Source organism: Nelumbo nucifera, chromosome 4 (assembly GCF_055504915.1).
Source record: "Nelumbo nucifera cultivar China Antique chromosome 4, China Antique-T2T, whole genome shotgun sequence".
NCBI lineage: Eukaryota > Viridiplantae > Streptophyta > Magnoliopsida > Proteales > Nelumbonaceae > Nelumbo > Nelumbo nucifera.
The window spans coordinates 6,425,752-6,443,328 of NC_142652.1; the positions used below are offsets into that span (position 1 = coordinate 6,425,752).

The 17,577-nt window shown below is 38.1% G+C and overlaps 1 protein-coding gene across 1 annotated transcript; it reads left to right on the forward strand.

Annotated features, from left to right (window-relative positions):
- Positions 1 to 3,751: 3,751 nt before the first annotated feature.
- Positions 3,752 to 15,250, forward strand: LOC104591645 (3-oxoacyl-[acyl-carrier-protein] reductase 4). The gene is made up of 11 exons (XM_010250579.3): positions 3,752 to 4,133; positions 4,743 to 4,885; positions 5,056 to 5,109; positions 7,619 to 7,699; positions 7,801 to 7,846; positions 7,937 to 8,031; positions 8,107 to 8,139; positions 13,779 to 13,913; positions 14,000 to 14,093; positions 14,708 to 14,790; positions 14,933 to 15,250. Exons 1-11 carry the CDS (start codon positions 3,932 to 3,934, stop codon positions 14,963 to 14,965), a joined length of 999 nt encoding a protein of 332 aa, XP_010248881.1. The 5' UTR covers positions 3,752 to 3,931; the 3' UTR covers positions 14,966 to 15,250.
- Positions 15,251 to 17,577: the final 2,327 nt, after the last annotated feature.

A 17,577-nucleotide genomic window follows, 5' to 3' on the forward strand; every position in this document is an offset into this window, starting at 1 on the left:
ATGTAGGCAGTGAGCAGTACTATGTTGTTTGGTAAGGTGATTCCTATCACCGTTTTTCATGTATGTGCCGACAGGTAAGCACTACATAGGATACACATCAGTCAAACGCCAAATTTGACGTTTCATGCATGGTTGGGTCCTAATTTTTGAGGCATGCCTGATTGTTTAATAATTGGCTGAATCAGACAATGAGATACACAGGTGTTTGTTGAAATGCGAAACGCCTGTGGATCCGATGTGGCACCATTTTTTTGAAACGCCTATGGATGTGGATTCTATGTATCTAATCCATTTTGTTAATTATAAGGGGGAAGTATAAAATCTGAGCGTGCTTTTTCTTTATTTTTGTTCTTCCTGTATGTGTGATATTCCTTCTGCTCTTGGTGGATTAAATGGGCATTGAAGTTGAACTGTGAGGGTGAGGGTCAAGGTGGAGAAATATTCTGGTCCAAGATCAAGTGATTTTGTTACATGGTTGTTTTTTTAGTATATGTTTGGCATTGATGCTGTGGATGCAACACCATTTTTCTCAAGGAACGATGTTGCTAATGTGTGGGATGGAAGCGTTGTTTTCTGAGAAAACTGTGTTTTTTTTTTCGTTTGGAATTGTTGTTGTCAGGTAGGAAGTTTCCTGTAGCAACAACTTTTTCTGTTTGGTACCAATGCTCCAAAATACATTTTCAGCATTGGTATCCATTATCCAGTGCCACATAACTGCCACATCACATCCCTGTTGGCAGCAATGAGCTGCAGCTCCATAAAATGCCAAATTGTTTTGGTGGGTCGTCCGAGATCCTTTCGATGACCTATGTTGTGTTGAAGGGATATTTATATGATCCGATCGATTGCGTAAGGCCCGCGGTAGCAACGGAACCGGGGAAAGTATACAGAAAAGACAACTCTTTTCTATTATATTAGTATTAGTTAGTGATCCCGGCGCTTCTGATCTCGATAAAGCTACTCAGAATCAATTGGCAAGAGGTCAACGATTACGTGAATCAACAATTCGAAGTACTTTTCTTGTGTATTCTTGATGAACCAGTGTTTATATATAGATGGAGGATTTGTTTGGGAAATAAGAAGCCCCTTTGACATCTCTTCATCTGCAAAGAATTCTCGACGTGAAAACACAGAGATAGAGGGCTGATCTTTGAATAGAAAAAAGAATGGATCTGCATATCCAGAATAATACCAATCCAACCCATTTCATGAATAAAATGTGACCAATTAACCAACCAACAAAACTACTTGTTACAAATAACATCTTGTTGTTGCATCGAAACATATAAATGTTGACTAATCTGGTTAACATTGAACTTGATAAAATGAAATGGTTGAATAATTGAAAAATGAGATTATTCAGGAATACACATTGAATGCTGAGATTACGCATTAAATTTCTGGTATTGTTTCAAGCCATGCCTTGCTGATATTCAAGGTGTGGCTTGGAGATCCATTTTTTATAGAAAAACAGATTCAAACAAATGCCCATTTCTTGAAGCACCGTTTTTTCTGATGTGGCGCTGATGTGATGCCGTTTTCTGGATCAACGGCAACGATGCCAAACATATACTTTATCTTAAGTTCTCAACCTTCGTACTTAAATGGGGAGAAGTAACGTGTTTTGGTACATTGCATTAAACACAAAATGCTTTACAATGGTTTATTGTAGTTTAGTAACACAAGTGCCACAGTAGACTGTCAAAAAAGATGTAAAATAGTATTAACGTTTGAAGTTTAATCTACCTAAAGAAATTTATGTGTTTTTTCATTCATGTATGTTGATAGTCTGGAAGGCCTACATTTCTACATGATGAGGCTTATCGCTTATGTGGAGAGTAGAGTCTAAGAGAACAAATCACATGTTTGATGTTTCCAGAACAGATACCGCCTTAGTTTCCACCACGGATTCGGTGATGCAAATAGAATGGTCCATTGCCTTGGTTTTTCTTAGTATAGTACAGTACTGTTTTTAGCATGCCAATTTGCCCATGGTTTTTCTTGGCATAGTAGATTACTTTTTCTAGCAACATTAATAACAGGACTAGAAACCACATCTCACCTCAGTATGCCAATTGAGCCATTCAGTTGGTTAAGGTCCCTCAACATTAGACGTAATCTATGAATGGAAAACTTTTTGGAGCCTAACTCGTCTTATTTCTTTGCATTCATAATTTGACAATAGATATGGCACTAAAGATAATGTGATGGTGAACCCCATATAGTTGGTACAAGGCTTAGATGATGATGAACTATTCTTATGATTTTCATTGTCAATTTTTTGAAATGAAAGAGAGAAAAGAGATACATGAGGTTGTTGCTACCCTGTGTCTCGGTTTGATTTTATTAAACTTTCTATAGCAATTAAATTTGAATCTGGATTTCCTACCCATAGGACACTATAGCTCTACATTAGGAATATCTCCCCATGAATGGTAACATGTAAACATGGAACATGTGTATAATGTACAGCTGTAGTGAGTAGGAGTTCCAAGGTCATTAAATTTTGGTGCTGTTTGGCACAAGAAGATCTTCTGATAGCTTAGATGGCCAAAAGATGTGTTGTTTGACAAGTCTTTTTTTGAATGATCTTCTGCAAGACAACCAAAAGACGTAGTGGGCTTTTACATAAAGATTTTGGCGGCCCACTGACTGATTTTGGTTGGAGGTGCGTCTTTTCGTACGAAGACAAGATGAAGAAAGGTGAGAAGCTCCATTTCTAGCTTCCTGAAATAAGCTTGAATCAAGCTTTTTGCATATATTTGGGGTGTAGCCTTTCGGCGGTTAGATCTATTTCTAATCAAACGGGAAAAAGATGAAAACGCGGGCTTCCATACAGCCGATAGCCCACACGGAAATACATGCCAAATGGGGCCATAAGCTTTTGGGGTCCTATCTTTAAAATTCTAAACCATTTGTTAAAATAAAAGATTTTAGGTGTAAAGTCAATTCTAAATTTTTGACCATTTTAGGCTTCCATGGTCTATAGAGATGTTTCATGTCTTTAATTGCCAAAAAGAAAAAGACCAAATTCAAGCTTTGAAAAACCTGAAAGACAACGCAAGAAGACTTCTTCTTTTGCTCTATCTTTCCACTTTGTAGATATCTATCTCCCCAAGAATGTATACAATTTTTCTACACATAGAATATTAAAAATTAAACTCGAAGAAAAGTAACACTTCGAATTGATATTTTCTATGATTTGTTTGTTTTTAATATGTTTAGACAACTAACCTTTATTACTTCCTATACTTTACATTGTATAAGTTCTGAACATTAAATTAATACTAAATTAAAGCAAAAACATAATAAATACGACAATTGAACTCCTACAAGTCCTTTTGTAAATAAATGACAACAGGGATCCTAATAACTTTCGGTTATTTTTTATTTAAAAATATAAAAAATGAAAATTTGAAAGAATCACAAAGTACACAAAATATTGCCGATGTGGACCCGATCCTTTTACATGTGTGATAGAAACATATCTGATATAATTTAATGTACTTTAAACCATCACCCATGGTTCAAATGACTCTCCACTCACCAGTTTAACTATTCAGTTCAGGTCGATGGATTTTGACTAATATCAATGATTTTTTTTGAAGCCCATATTGAATTTGGAGTAAAATAAACCAGTTTTTCGGGTCAATTGGTCCAACCAGATGGATTAAATGGGTTGTACACTACACATTTACACTTTTTTTTTTTTTTACATAAAAAAGCAGTTTTGATGTGAAGTTGCCGGGACATTGCATTTGTTTGCCGCTGCCAGTGCTTACGTCTTCGGAGATTCCAAGGAAATAAAATCGCATTCACATCACTACAAGCATTTCTTCGTTACTCCACCTCCACTTTATTCAACGTCGTTGCTAGTTTTTCTTCTTCTTCTTCTTCAACCGCAGCCATTGGGAGATTCTCCAGAGTGTTCATGGCTGCTGTTACCAGATCCGCTGCCGTAGCCTTCAACTCCGCAGGAATTCCAGCCAAATCGTCACTTCACGCCGGACAAACTGTTCGGAACATCGTTCACTTCCGGCAATGCCCTCCTATTGGAAAGAACAATCGATCGTTGCAGTTGCAATCATGCCTTGGCCTCCACTACAGATCGAATAGTTCCTCTGCTTCTTCTGGTAATACACTTTCGTTCCTCTCGGAACTTTTTTTTAGTGTTCTCTGCAATCTGCACTTCTTTATTATTATTATTATTATTTTTTGTTTTGTCTTGTTTAGTTGTTGTTGGTAATCTTTTGGTTCCTTCTTGTGATTAATCTGTTTGTTTTTCCTTTTCTATTTGAATGGTGAAACTGAATTGACTTTGTTGAAATCGTTTTCTTTTGAAGTCGGGGATTTCCATATAATTTCTCTCACTGTGTACGCACTTTCTGATGGATATTCTATATCATGAAGTAGATCACTTTCTTCAATCGGTGAAATGCATACAGAGGAAACCGAATATATGAAAGTAACTTATCTAATTCTAGACGTTTTACTTTGATACTTTGCTTGTTTTTCGTGATTCATTCGTTTGCTTACTTGCTTATGGAAATCCAGTTATTAAGTGATGTGTACGACCGTTGTCCTTGTACTTTCTAATTGCACAATAATGTTGGTTTTAGGAGTCTTCTTTCCCTTTTTAGCTTCCTTGTTTCTTATGTTTTAGGCCTTCCTTGCATCTTAGATGATCCATAAATTTTCTTGTAAAAGAATATAGAGCGAACTGATTTCGATGGCATATGCAGGAGTAAAAGCTCAGGTTGCAGCTGCTGAACAAGCCAGTGTTCAAGTATCTCAAAATCTGGAAGCTCCTGTGGTTGTTGTCACTGGTGCTTCTAGAGGAATTGGCAAAGCTATTGCTTTGGCCTTGGGTAGAGCTGGTTGTAAGGTTAGTTCATTTAATTCAATTTTCATGGATATGGTCACTGAACTGTTCTTTACTTTCTACTGTTGGCATGCCTAAGGAGATTAAAGTAGAAGCTACTAATGCAGCACCAGTGATTAATTTGGTCAGAGTAATTAAAGATGCATCCATTTATATGCATATGTTTTTGATAGGTCCTGGTGAATTATGCAAGGTCATCTAAAGATGCTGAGGAAGTTTCCAAGGAGGTGAGTTTTATCATTTCCGATGAACGTTTTTTTAGAAATTCTTTCTCTAGTACTATATTGTTGTTTATGAGCCATCAGCCATGCAATAATGCTTGTGACAATCAAGGTGATTTTCATATGGTAAAGGCATCTAGTGCATACAGCTTGTCTTGAGTTGGTATCTGTTATCTTAATCCCCTTTATATAATTTGGTGTTAACATATTTTTTATTCAAGAAGATATCTTTTTATGATGAAAATTCATTGGAGCAAATAACTCTCTCTTGATTCATAAGATATTTTTTTTTTGAGAAAAAAAGAAATTTATTTATCTACATATATAGCCAGTTATTGTGGCAAGAAACAACTGAGTTTTAAGCAATCTTCCACTGGCAAGTCAATCTTGGCTTCATAAGATATTTCTCTAAACACTAGATCCAAATAACTTTTTTTAATCAGTAACACATGACCTCTGCATTTGTGCAGTTGTCAAAAGAAGTGATGCTATGAATAGATAAAGCTGACCCAAGTAGAGATAAATTGTTTACATTTTCCACTTAGATGAACACTAGGAGTGGGTGCTCCCATTCATGAAAATGTCATTCAATCTCCCTTCCTCTCTTCTAGCAAGAGTGTCCGATAGATCATTGGCTGATCTCAGTACCCACCTGAACAAGATGTTTAAGTTCAAGGCCTAATTACAAAACTAAAATTTCTTTCTATTATTAAGTTATTCCAACCCAAGGAATGAACAATAATTCTTATATTTACTGTATAAAGCGGAAACATGGCTTCAATTCACAGTTTCAAGGGTAATGGTTTTAAAGGGAAATGACATGAGATATTAGTTCAAAGCAGGGTTAAAAAGGTGATTATTAGTAATTAATAATGTGACAGAGATAAAGTGTCACTCACAATCTGCAATTTTCACACCTATAAAAAATGGCATCTTCACATCAATCAAAACAAATGGCATCTTCACTAAGAAAGGGAATCACTTGTAGAAACTCTCACCCACATCTCTCTCTCTGTCTCTGATGTTATCAAGAATGAAAAAGTGGAAAGACTCATTTTTATTTCCCATTTGGCCTGGCCTCCCTTTCTAACCTCCTCTTTCATATAAAAATGGAAACTGAAGAGAAGTGGTTCTTTACTACCGTGTGTTCCAGTACATAAGCTGGGGGTTAAGGTAGACATTGACCTTATTTGTTGACTAAGGAGATTACAATAGGTGATATATGCATCCTCTAGCATCCTATGAAATAACATGACAGAGGGCTAGGAATGTTTTTGGTATACAAGTATACTTCTTTTGAGAAGTAATGTTAATTGTATCAATAAGAAGGATGTAACAAAAAGATGCACAAAATAGACATTAGATAAAAGAAGATGACCGCCAAAGAACTGTACAAGTCGTAAGCTATTGAAGCCTTTTATGACATAATCATCATCATCTGAGCCTTGTCCTGACTATATGGGGTCATCTACAAGTTTTATGACAATGATGACAAAATAAATTTCATTTCGGCTAGTCCCTGATCTAGCCACCAGTAAACAACAATGCTAAAACTCCTACAATTCCATATTTGATGACTGGAGGATGAGAACCCAAGAGAAGTGATATTTTTATTCTGCATATGCAATAATAATGAGAGAAGTAACTACAACTAATCCTGTCATTCCATTCTGCTCGATCAAGAGTTATGTTTCTGTCAATTTATAAGCCTTTAAATCATTTTTTACGACTTCAGACCACACTATCTTCGGTTTTCCCTTTATCCTCTTAGACCCATTTACTTTCACCAAATTTCTCCCAGTCCTCGGTAGAGCAGTTATTTACCATCTGTACACATGACCACACCATCTCAATCAACTTTCTCTTATCTTGTCGCTAATTGATCATTTGTGCATGTCTTGTCACTCATCCACTCGTCTATTGTGGCTTTGAGTCTCAAATGAAAATACATCACCTTCACTTTTATAGAGATTGACTCACTAATGAGGCCAATGATAAGTCCAAATCACATTGCCATTTTTGAGATCACTCTCTAAGACTTGAGCCTTGAATTTGGGTTTCCTAGAGAGCTTCCATCAAACCTCAACCTCATCTCATTAAATTCCTCTTTGCATTAGAGAAAGGCTGGGATTGGAGAATGCCATTAAGTTTCTAGATATCTAATCAAAACTTATATCCTAATTCTTTTGGCACTGAGACCTGATCATGTAGAACTAAACTGTTTTCACTATTTGAAGCTCCCTTTGGTTTTCTTCTCTTTTCATTCCTTCTGGGGTTGCATTGTTAAAGAGACTTAAAACAAAAAATGAATTCCCAAATAGAGGGATGTCCATTTCCACCCTTCATGCTTGTCTACTAGATGGATTTTAATTAGAAAGGCCAACAGTTTATGATTTCAACTTTTGGGTTGTTATGTCTACTTTGTGAAATTTGGGAACATCTGTTAACAATCTCTATCCCTCTTCCTTTTTTAAAACAGTTTTTTTTCCTCTTTTGTTTTTTATTCTTTTGCCAGATTGAGGCATCTGGTGGTCAAGCTCTTACTTTTGGGGCAGATGTTTCGAAAGAAGAAGAAGCGGAATCAATGATAAAAACTGTGAGGCAACATTCCTTGTGTTTATTGGATTCATTGAGTGGCTTTTGAAGTTGTTATGGTTTGAAGTTTTTAGATTTAACACATGGCATCTTTGTCTCCAGGTAGTAGATACATGGGGAACGGTCGATATATTGATAAACAATGCAGGTTGTCATGAGTTTGCATGTGGTTGATAAACATTAAGCATTATGTTACTTGCATCCTTTCCCCTAACTGTTCCACAATGTTCTTTAATAGGAATTACTCGTGATGGTTTGCTTATGAGAATGAAGAAACCTCAGTGGCAGGAGGTTATAGATTTGAATCTTACAGGTGTATTTCTCTGTACCCAGGTATGTATGTTGAAATATTTTACTATTTTTGAGTTTATATTTTTTCTTATAACCAAGGTTGTCTATTATGTGCAGGCAGCTTCTAAAGTTATGATGAAAAAGAAAAAGGTATTTCAGATTATTGTAGTTTAGCTTCCAAGCACTTTTTCCTCCTGCTTTCTTTCAGACTGGGACGCAACACCCCTTCACCTCATTGTTCAACACAACATCTGAGTTTCTTCCTCCATTTGGTTTCATGCTAACTATGAAATTAGAATATATCATAGTTGTCAAGGTGATCCCTAGGCAACGCCTAGAGGCGCTCATGGAGGGTTGCCTTGCTTAGTCGCTATGATATTTTTTATGCAATGCTCTTGGATGCTTTTGTATTCTTCAAATCTCCAAAGATCTTCTTGAGGACTTAATAATGTGTAAACAACCTTGCTAAAGCTTTTGCAATAAAAGCTATGATTTTGTTTGCCCTTCCCTTTTCTTCTGCAATAAAAGGTATGATTTCCCCCAAAATATTATTCAGTTTGAGTGAAAATATTAGTTTCTTTTCATTATTTTTCTTATTTGTAAGGGTTCAATCAACATGTGTAATGTCTTGAACTCTCGAAGACTTTAAAACCTGAACTGATAAGCATGGAAGAACTTAAAATATAAAAATTAACCTCCATCCCCAATCTTTGAGACAGGCTTCCCCATTAGGGACTTGAATTCTTGATTTCTTTAATTACAATTTCTTCGGGAAAAAGATTTACTCAAAATAAAGAAAAATTTAAATATAAATAACATAGAAATTGAAATTTATGTAGTGGCATTATAATTGTACCAGATTATTTTCAAAATTTAAAACACACGTAATATTTAAAATATTTATATATGTCATCAGGGTCAGGGTGGGGTAGGGACTTCACTCCCCTTTGTCCCTATCCCCGTCCCCATCCCCGACCCCACCAAGGCACTCTCCATTCCCTGACCCGATCAGGTCAGGGAGACTAGGTACCCAATGGGGATGGGGAACATTCTCATCCCTAGTTGCTACTTGCTATGGAACCTAGGGGATTGTCCTAGGATTCATGGTTTTTATTAAAAAAAGCTATTGCCTAGGTGACTAGGCGATGAGACACCTAGATTCACTTTGAGGCTTTAAAGTATGCCTATAGGCTCTACTCCCGTTACTTTGACAATCAAGACATACAAAGATAGCTTAACTTTTGTAGCCATGAGTTCATGTAGCCACAACACTTTCTTTTGGCCATTGAATAAGACACACCATACTATCAACCAAATGAAAATCCAAGTCACCCAATGAGTGTTTGCTTGGGTGATTTGGTTTCGATGTGTTCACATGGTCACAACACTTACTTGTGACCATGTATGTGATGAGTTCATACGACCACAACACTTTCATACGGCCCTCCAATGAAACATAAACATGCTGTCAATCAAATCATTGAATGCATGAATGCATGCATGGGTGATTTGGTTCCAATGAGTCAAGTGATGGCAACACTTTCTCTTGACCCTCCAATAAGACACGGACATGCTAGTAATCAAATTTAAAATCAAATCACCTTGTGAGTGCATTACTGGGTGATTTGGTTTCAATTAGGCCACATGGTCAAAACACTTTTTGCAACCCTTTAATAAAACATAAAGATTATATCAATCAAATAAAAGATAAAATTACGCAATGCATGCATTCTTGCTGTTGCTACCCCAAGTGATACATGAACTACCCGTTATCGTATGATAACGGGAAAATCTACGATGCGGGAAAGATATGATATGGAGAGAGTTTTGACCAATCAAAACCCACCCATGAATTTTGATAAATAACACCTGATTCGCTTCCATGTTTCTGATTCCACTTTATTAGTCAAATATTTTTCCGATATCATATCTTTTCCATATCATAGTCTAACCCTATGATAAAATAGAGGTTACCTCTAGGATCCAATATCTTATCATGAGTATCAAGAAATACGAAGGTAGCCTAACATGTTGAGCAACAGACATGCTATAAGTCAAAGGATAAACCAAATCACCTAGTGAGTGCATGCTTGGGTGATTTGGTTTTCAGTGTCAGTCAAAGTGAGAAGTCTGATAGATGGAAAGGAGTGGGTGCTAACAAATGTATATGGCCCAAATTCTTATAAAGAAAGGCCTCTTTTCTGGGAGGAGCTGAGTGTAGTAAGGGGTTTGTGGGAGGGACCTTGGTGCTTGGGTGGTGACTTTAATGTAATACGGTTCTCGGCAGGGATAAACAATCCAAATCAAAGAAATTCCGTAAGCATGAGGAAGTTTAATGAGTTTGTGGACGCTTTTGAATTGAAGGAAACTCCTTTGCTACAAGCGGACTATACTTGGTTAAACTTCCAAGCTGTCCCAATCTGACCACACGAGCCGTGCCTAGAGTAACTTCAGATCACTGCCCTATTAGGTTATCTCAAGAAACTTTGTTAGGTGGGCCCTCTTTGTTCAGGTTCGAAAACATGTGGCTAGAAGATCCCACCTTTGTGGAGAAAATCAAGTCTTGGTGGCCGAAGTTGGATACCAGAGGCTTAAAGAAAGGGGTTGGATTCTTGAAGACTAAAGAGACTAAAAGAGAAAATAAAAGCCTGGAATAAGGAGCTTTTTGGTAAAGTGGAGGAAGCTAAAGAAAGAATTGTTGTAAGAATTGAGGAACTGGACAAGAAAGGTCAGAAAAGCCTCAGTGAGGGAGACAAAGAGGAGAGATGGAGGTTAAAGTGAGTTGGAAGGGGATGGGAATACAACTTTTTTTCACTCTTTAGCTAGTGGTAGAAGGAGGAGAAACCTGATTTCTAGACTAGAGGTGGATGGTCACGAGGTAACTAGGGAGCATGAAACTGTGAAGATCTTTGTGGATCATTTCAAAGGCATTTTTCCGAGCCTAGGATAGAGGAGCTCTGTCTTCCTAGACCTCTAGTGGGATAGAGTGCCGAATCCTTTGTTTGCAGCCTTGGAGAATATCTTCACCCTAGAAGAAATTAGAGAAGCTGTTTTTTCGATGGATAGAGCGAAATTTCTCAAGGATAGAGTGCCGAATCCTTTGTTTGCAGCCATGGAGAATATCTTCCATGAAGGGGAAATTTCTCAAGGAATTAAGTCAACCTTTATTGCTTTAATCTCCAAGAAAAAGGAGGCAAAAGCTCCACATGTGATCTCACAGTCTCAAGGAGCCTTTGTTGAAGGGAGACAAATAATTGATCAGATACTAGTGGCAAACGAATGTGTAGCAGAAAAGGGGAAAATAAAAGGTAAAGGGGCTGGTGTGTAAATTGAACTTAGAGAAGGCATATGATTTAGTTGATTCATCATTTCTCCTCGAGCTGTTAGAGAGAATAGGTTTGGGTGCATGGTGGAGGATGTGGATAAAAGGTTGCTTGAGCTCAATGCATTACTCAATTCCAAGGTTCAAAGTATCGACATGTATCGGGCCGTATTGGCTGATATGTATCGTATCGGGAGCTTCTCGATACACCCCTACAGAGGGTGTACAGGGTTTCGACGGTTCAGGGGGTGGACGGACCTTAAACCGGTCCCTCTAAATCAGATTTTAAAAACTAAAAAAATAAAAAAAAAGCTATCGATATCGCCCGATATGCCTCTACTGGCATATCGGGTGTATCGATATTTTGAACCTTGCTCAATTCTGATTAATGAAGTGGCTAGAGACTTTTTTTCCTACTAAAAGAGGCTTGAGGCAAGGGGACCCTTTATCTCCGTTCCTGTTCATTGTAGTTGCTGAATTCCTGAGTCGGATGATTGTAAAGGCTGATCAGGTCAACCTATTTAGAGGTTGGAGGGTAGGAAGGCTTGAGGTGACAGTCACTCACTTGCAATTTGCAGATGGCATCATTATTTTCTGCGAGGGAGGGAGTCGGGAGGATATAAAAAACTTGAGAAAGCTCATCCTTTCTTTTGAATCTGTTTCTAGGTTGAAGGTGAATTGGGAAAATAACTGCATAGCAGGGAATAATTTGGAAGAAAAAGCTTTAAGTGTGTTGGCCAAAATTCTTGTGTGAGATTAAATAGTGATCTTTGGAGTACTTAGGTATACTGTTGGGAGGGAACCCAAGATTAAAAGTGTTTTGGAAGACGGTGGTGGAGAGGTTTACAAAGAGATTGGCTCAATGGGAAAGAAACTACCTTTCCTTGGGAGGGAGAATCATCCTAATCAGGGCAACCTTAGCTAACCTACCAGTCTACTTCCTTTCCACCTTTAGGATCCCTGCTAGGATAGCCAAACATCTAGAGAAGTTAATGAGGGACTTTTTGTGGGAACCTGCAGATGAGAAAAGGAATCATTTAGTTAAGTGGGAACAAGTGTGCAAAACTAAGGAGAATGATGGACTTGGAATAGGGAATCTAATCCAAAGGAATACATCTTTGCTAGGGAAGTGGCTCTGGAAGTTTCCATTGGGGAGCTCTTTAGGAAACCTGGGACCGGCAGGCATAGGGGGTGTATTTAGAGATTGTTCATGGAAAGTATTGGCAATGTACTCGGGTCCTCTAGGGGTAGGAGATTCAATAAAGGCTGAGCTGCTAGCGCTGTTACAAGGTGTAATAGATACACACTGAGAGAGATAGAAAGTCTGGCAAGGGAACTCAATGCCTCATTCACTTGGATCAGAAGGACTGCAAATGGAATGGTTTATTCTTTAGCTAAGCAAGGGGTCCATAGGCAGCAGCTGTTTTGGGCTCAATTGTAGTTTTTTTGGCTTTGCTGGAATGTTGGCTTTATTGTAATTTGGCTCTGACTTTTCACTGATTATAAAATTAATTCTTCTTTGCTGATAAAAAAAAAAATGAAAAACCAAATAACCCAACGAAGTCATGTCTGCTATTGCTACACCAAATAATAGAAAAACAACCCTACTATCATATAAAATAGAGATTACTTCTAAGATATATACTACCTAACCATGACAATCAGGTAATACCAAAGTAGACTAACAAATAGAATGATACGTAGACAATAAGGCACTCATGGAGGGTTGCCTCACTTAATCACCAAGATATTTTTTACACAGTGCACTTGGATATGTTTATATTCTTAACTTTCTGGGATTATAATAGTAAAATAGACATTATTAAACCAAATTATTCAGTTTAAGTTAAAATACTAGTTTCTGTTTTTTATTTTTCTTATTTGTTTGGGTATCAAGATGTATACTGTCTTGAACTCTCGAAGACTTAAAACCTGAACTAATAAGCATGTGTATCTCAAATGTTCTCCAATCAACACATATTGATCTTCTTCTCTTCCTAGGACAAAAATAGAGGTTCAGCCCCTCTATTTTCTGAAATTTCTTTCTTTTCTTCCATACATTTTTTATGAAGAATATAGAAAATAATAGTGAAAGATGGTTCCTGCTTGCTACGAAAAATAGGGAATTACCCTAGGATTCATGGTTTTTATTCAAACCCGTACCTAGGCGACTAGGCAACAAGGTGCTCCCCCTTTCACCTAGCATCACCTTGGTACCTTGAAAAACTATCATACATTCCAGTGGGCTTTATTCACATTTGTAATAGAAACAACTTGTCCTTCCCTTTTTTGTGGTTAGTGCACCTTATGTTGAAATTCCTGAACGGATCTCTTACTACCAAAGATAAGAAGTGAAGTTTCTAAATTATGTTGGCTATTTCTGGCTTGCCTGTCATCTTTTTAGTTTCTTTTTTTTTGTGCTTTTCCATGTGTGTTCTACCTATTGATTTAATAATTTATTGTGCAGGGAAGAGTAATTAATATAGCATCTGTTGTTGGTCTAGTTGGCAATATTGGACAAGCTAATTATAGTGCTGCTAAAGCAGGGGTTATTGGTCTCACAAAGAGCGTAGCAAAGGAATATGCAAGCAGAAATATCAATGTGAGTGTGTCATAATAGTTGCCAATACTTTTTTTTTGACCTATCCAGTGCTAGTGTGTGTAACATTTATTGCACTGGTTGCACAGGTGAATGCTGTTGCTCCTGGTTTCATTGCATCTGATATGACTGCCAAGCTTGGACAAGACATTGAGAAGAAGATTTTGGAGACCATCCCTTTGGGTAAGAGCAGATTAGCTGGTTGTTGGCTCTTCTGGGAGAAAATTGGTATTAAATTCATTAAAGATATTTACCTGTTAAAGTGGCCAAGTAGTTCTTTAGTAGTCAAAATTGCTAGCTAGATCATTTGTTATAGAGATCATACATGATGAGCCAACTGGCTGTGGTCCATTGTCCTTGGAATTTCTATGCTAAACTTGTTAGAAACATTTTATCTGCAAAATATTTTCTGGATGGGGATGGCTCACACATAATGTTGGATAATAACTATCCCTTTTGTCTTTTTGGTCAATACATCATCATCATCATCATCATCATCATCTAAGTCTTGTCTACATGAATCCTGTTCTGCCATTCTGTTCTGTGTTGGGTGCTTTTTGGTTATCCATAATTGGTATCTGCAAGACAGTAGATTAGCAGTTGGTCAGATTGCTATTAGGTGTCATATTAATATATAAATTATTTTGATCTGGATTTTATGTATCAAGCAAGAATTTTGAGGTTGATTTGTTGTTTGTTTATTGACAATGATCTGGATGAAGAGAAACTTGAAACGTTGCCTATGCTGTCCATTTAAATAAACAAAGTGACAATCTTATTATCAATTGTGATTGTAGGGAGGTACGGGCAACCAGAAGAAGTTGCTGGACTGGTGGAATTTTTAGCCTTGAGCCCTGCAGCCAGTTACATTACTGGACAGGTACTTTTGATAAACTTAATCACTATGGCTTGCAGAAAGTCATTACTAATTGTCTTCTCCTTGTGAGCCCTTATTACTTCCCCATATACCCTATGAGGCCCTCACCAAGCATCTCATATAGATCGTTACTATTGTTTTACAGGTATTCACAATTGATGGAGGCATGGTAATGTAGAAGGATTGGCGATCCTCTTGCCTGGTAAGATTCCCAAAGGCCTTTGGGATAATTCACTATGGTTAAATGGACACCCCATGTTCATATGAGGAATAACAGTGTGAGAATGATTAACGGTAATGGGCATATTTAAGCATTTTTTTGGTAGGTTTTGGGATAGGCATCATATTGAAAACCAAGCGAGGATGCAATTTTCTGTTAAACAGTTTTGTATGCCCTTAGCTCCAATAAGTTTTGATGTACTTTTGATATTTAATGTAATAAATAAAGTACATGTTTGATTCATTTTGTGTGGTATGCTTCTATGTAAGACCTTAAAACTGGACACTTAATGAGACTTATGTTAGTTTTAAATGTTCACAGTCGTTGGATAAGTCTGGGGAGATTTATCTTGCCAAGGCTGACATTGGTGCGCTGCCAACTGTTGGGGTGGCTTGTCTCAGCCGCCAGGGTGAGACCCAAGGCACACGCAATGTAGGATTACTTGAACCCTTGAACCAGACCAGATTTCCAGTATTGCCCTGGATCTTGGAGATTGATGGGCAAAACTGGAAAGTTACACCTAACCCCTAGTCTCGATTATGATACTGCACTAGGTGTCATAGTGACATGATCCTATGCGGGGTTCAAAACCTGGGCATATTGGGACAGTCTGATAATTCATTTGAGTGGATGATCATAGTGACATGATCAGCCCCTTTGTCGGACAAAGGTAATGATCGGGGATGCACTCTCTCTGATGGAAACCAAACTGTCGCAGTTGATTTCAATCGTTGGAATTTTGTTTTGCAAAATTTATATATATGATATATACTTATATACGGTTTCAAAATGTTTGCAAATGGTTTTAATTCCCGGGATCCATGTGAGTAGAGAGTGCAACACTGTTCCTTGTAGTCGAGGGAGATGTCCTCTCTTGTCGAGCAGTGCTTGATCATTATGGGTTGAGAGGTTAAGTGTAAGACCATTAAGGATAATACCTGATGGGCTAATCATGCATCTGCCCACAGTCCCTGGGTTTTTATAAGATGGTTTGGCCCAGGGACCACTTAGTGTAAGTGTTGGGCTCATAGGGTCCATGTGATGGGCTCAAGGGGTTCATTAGGTTTTCTAGTGAATTCGGCTAAGCCTTGTAACAAAGGCTGGGCCGAATCCATGTGGCTGATGTGGAGATCAATGTTTGGGTCCCACGCCATACAAAGAAGCCGAACTGGGCTGATATGATCACCCATTTAAGGGGGCGAATCTGCAGATAGGATTAACCTCCTGATGAGATCAGGAATGGGCTGATCTAATCTGTAGATAGGATTAAGATTATCTCCTATTCAAATACAGATTTGGATTGAGATAACTCCTAATGGGATTATGAGGTTTCCTAATCACTAAAAAAAGAGGAAACCCTAATAAAGAATTACAAGAATTCGACCTAGGGTTATGCAGTTATACTCTCTGCAATCTGAGATAGGATCTCACCTCCCCTAAGCTAAAAACTGCATTCACGCCTCTTTCAGCCTTAGGGATCTCCTCCAACCGCCGCCACTTTACTGCATAGTTCGAACTCTATTGAAGAGAGAATCAAGAAATCTGTTCTTGATATCAGTCTTTGCCGAAAGACTGATTTGGTTCGGTGTTCTAAGCCTCCAACGAGTTCTTGTGAAGAGTTTGGTACGTGAGACATATACTGTTGGTTTTGCCCCACCATCGTTGTGTCATCTTCAGCGGGAGTAGATCTTGGATCTTTCTTTGGGCGTGAACACCGACGTTGGGAGATTTTGATTCTCCGTATCAGGTATAACCCTTCCCCTGATCTTTGGTTCGGATCTGGTCTGGTTTGGTTCGAGTAGATCCTTGAATATTTGATTCTAAAATAAGGGAATGCGATTCCCAGTTGGAAGAAAGGTAGGAAATTTTTGAAATTCGCCCACCCATTCCGCAACCTTTTTGGTGTCCATACGATGGATCCTACCATTCTTTCATTTTCTGTATTCTTGAATTGGTCCTCCATTGCTCCTGATTTAAATTAAGGGTCCGTGTGTTTTGTAGTCAGAATCAGAATCGGAATGGTTTATTCCCATAGTCTATTTGGTTCAGACAGGAATGGGAATGAGAATTGGAATCAGCAGGAATAGGATTTTATTCCCAAGGGAGGGGCAGGAAATGGTCATTCCCTCAAATGGAGGAATGCCATTCTAGCAGGAATGAAAATAGGATTTCGATTCCAGCCAACTGAATAGTTGCTATTCTGATTCCGATTCCAAACCCTTGTTCCTGTGAACCGAACCAGGCTTAAAACACCAAAAGAGCCATCCCTTAAGAAAGCCCAAGAGGAATTTGGCTGTCCACGGTCAACATCTTTAGGTTGTCAACACTCAACAGGGCCTTCCCCCGCAGGACAACTCAGTTCACACGGACTCCTTGTAGCCTTATCAGTGTCAACTGTACACTAGCATGTCATGCAGGGAGAGCCATGTGGACCAACGTTTTCGAACCGCTGTTGACCCGGATGGTTGGACCGTTTGTCCCGGGAACTATTCAGGCAATCGGTTCCGTTTTACCCCAAACCCGGAATCTGGTCAAAAACTGTTGAAAAAATCAACAGACCGTTGACCTGG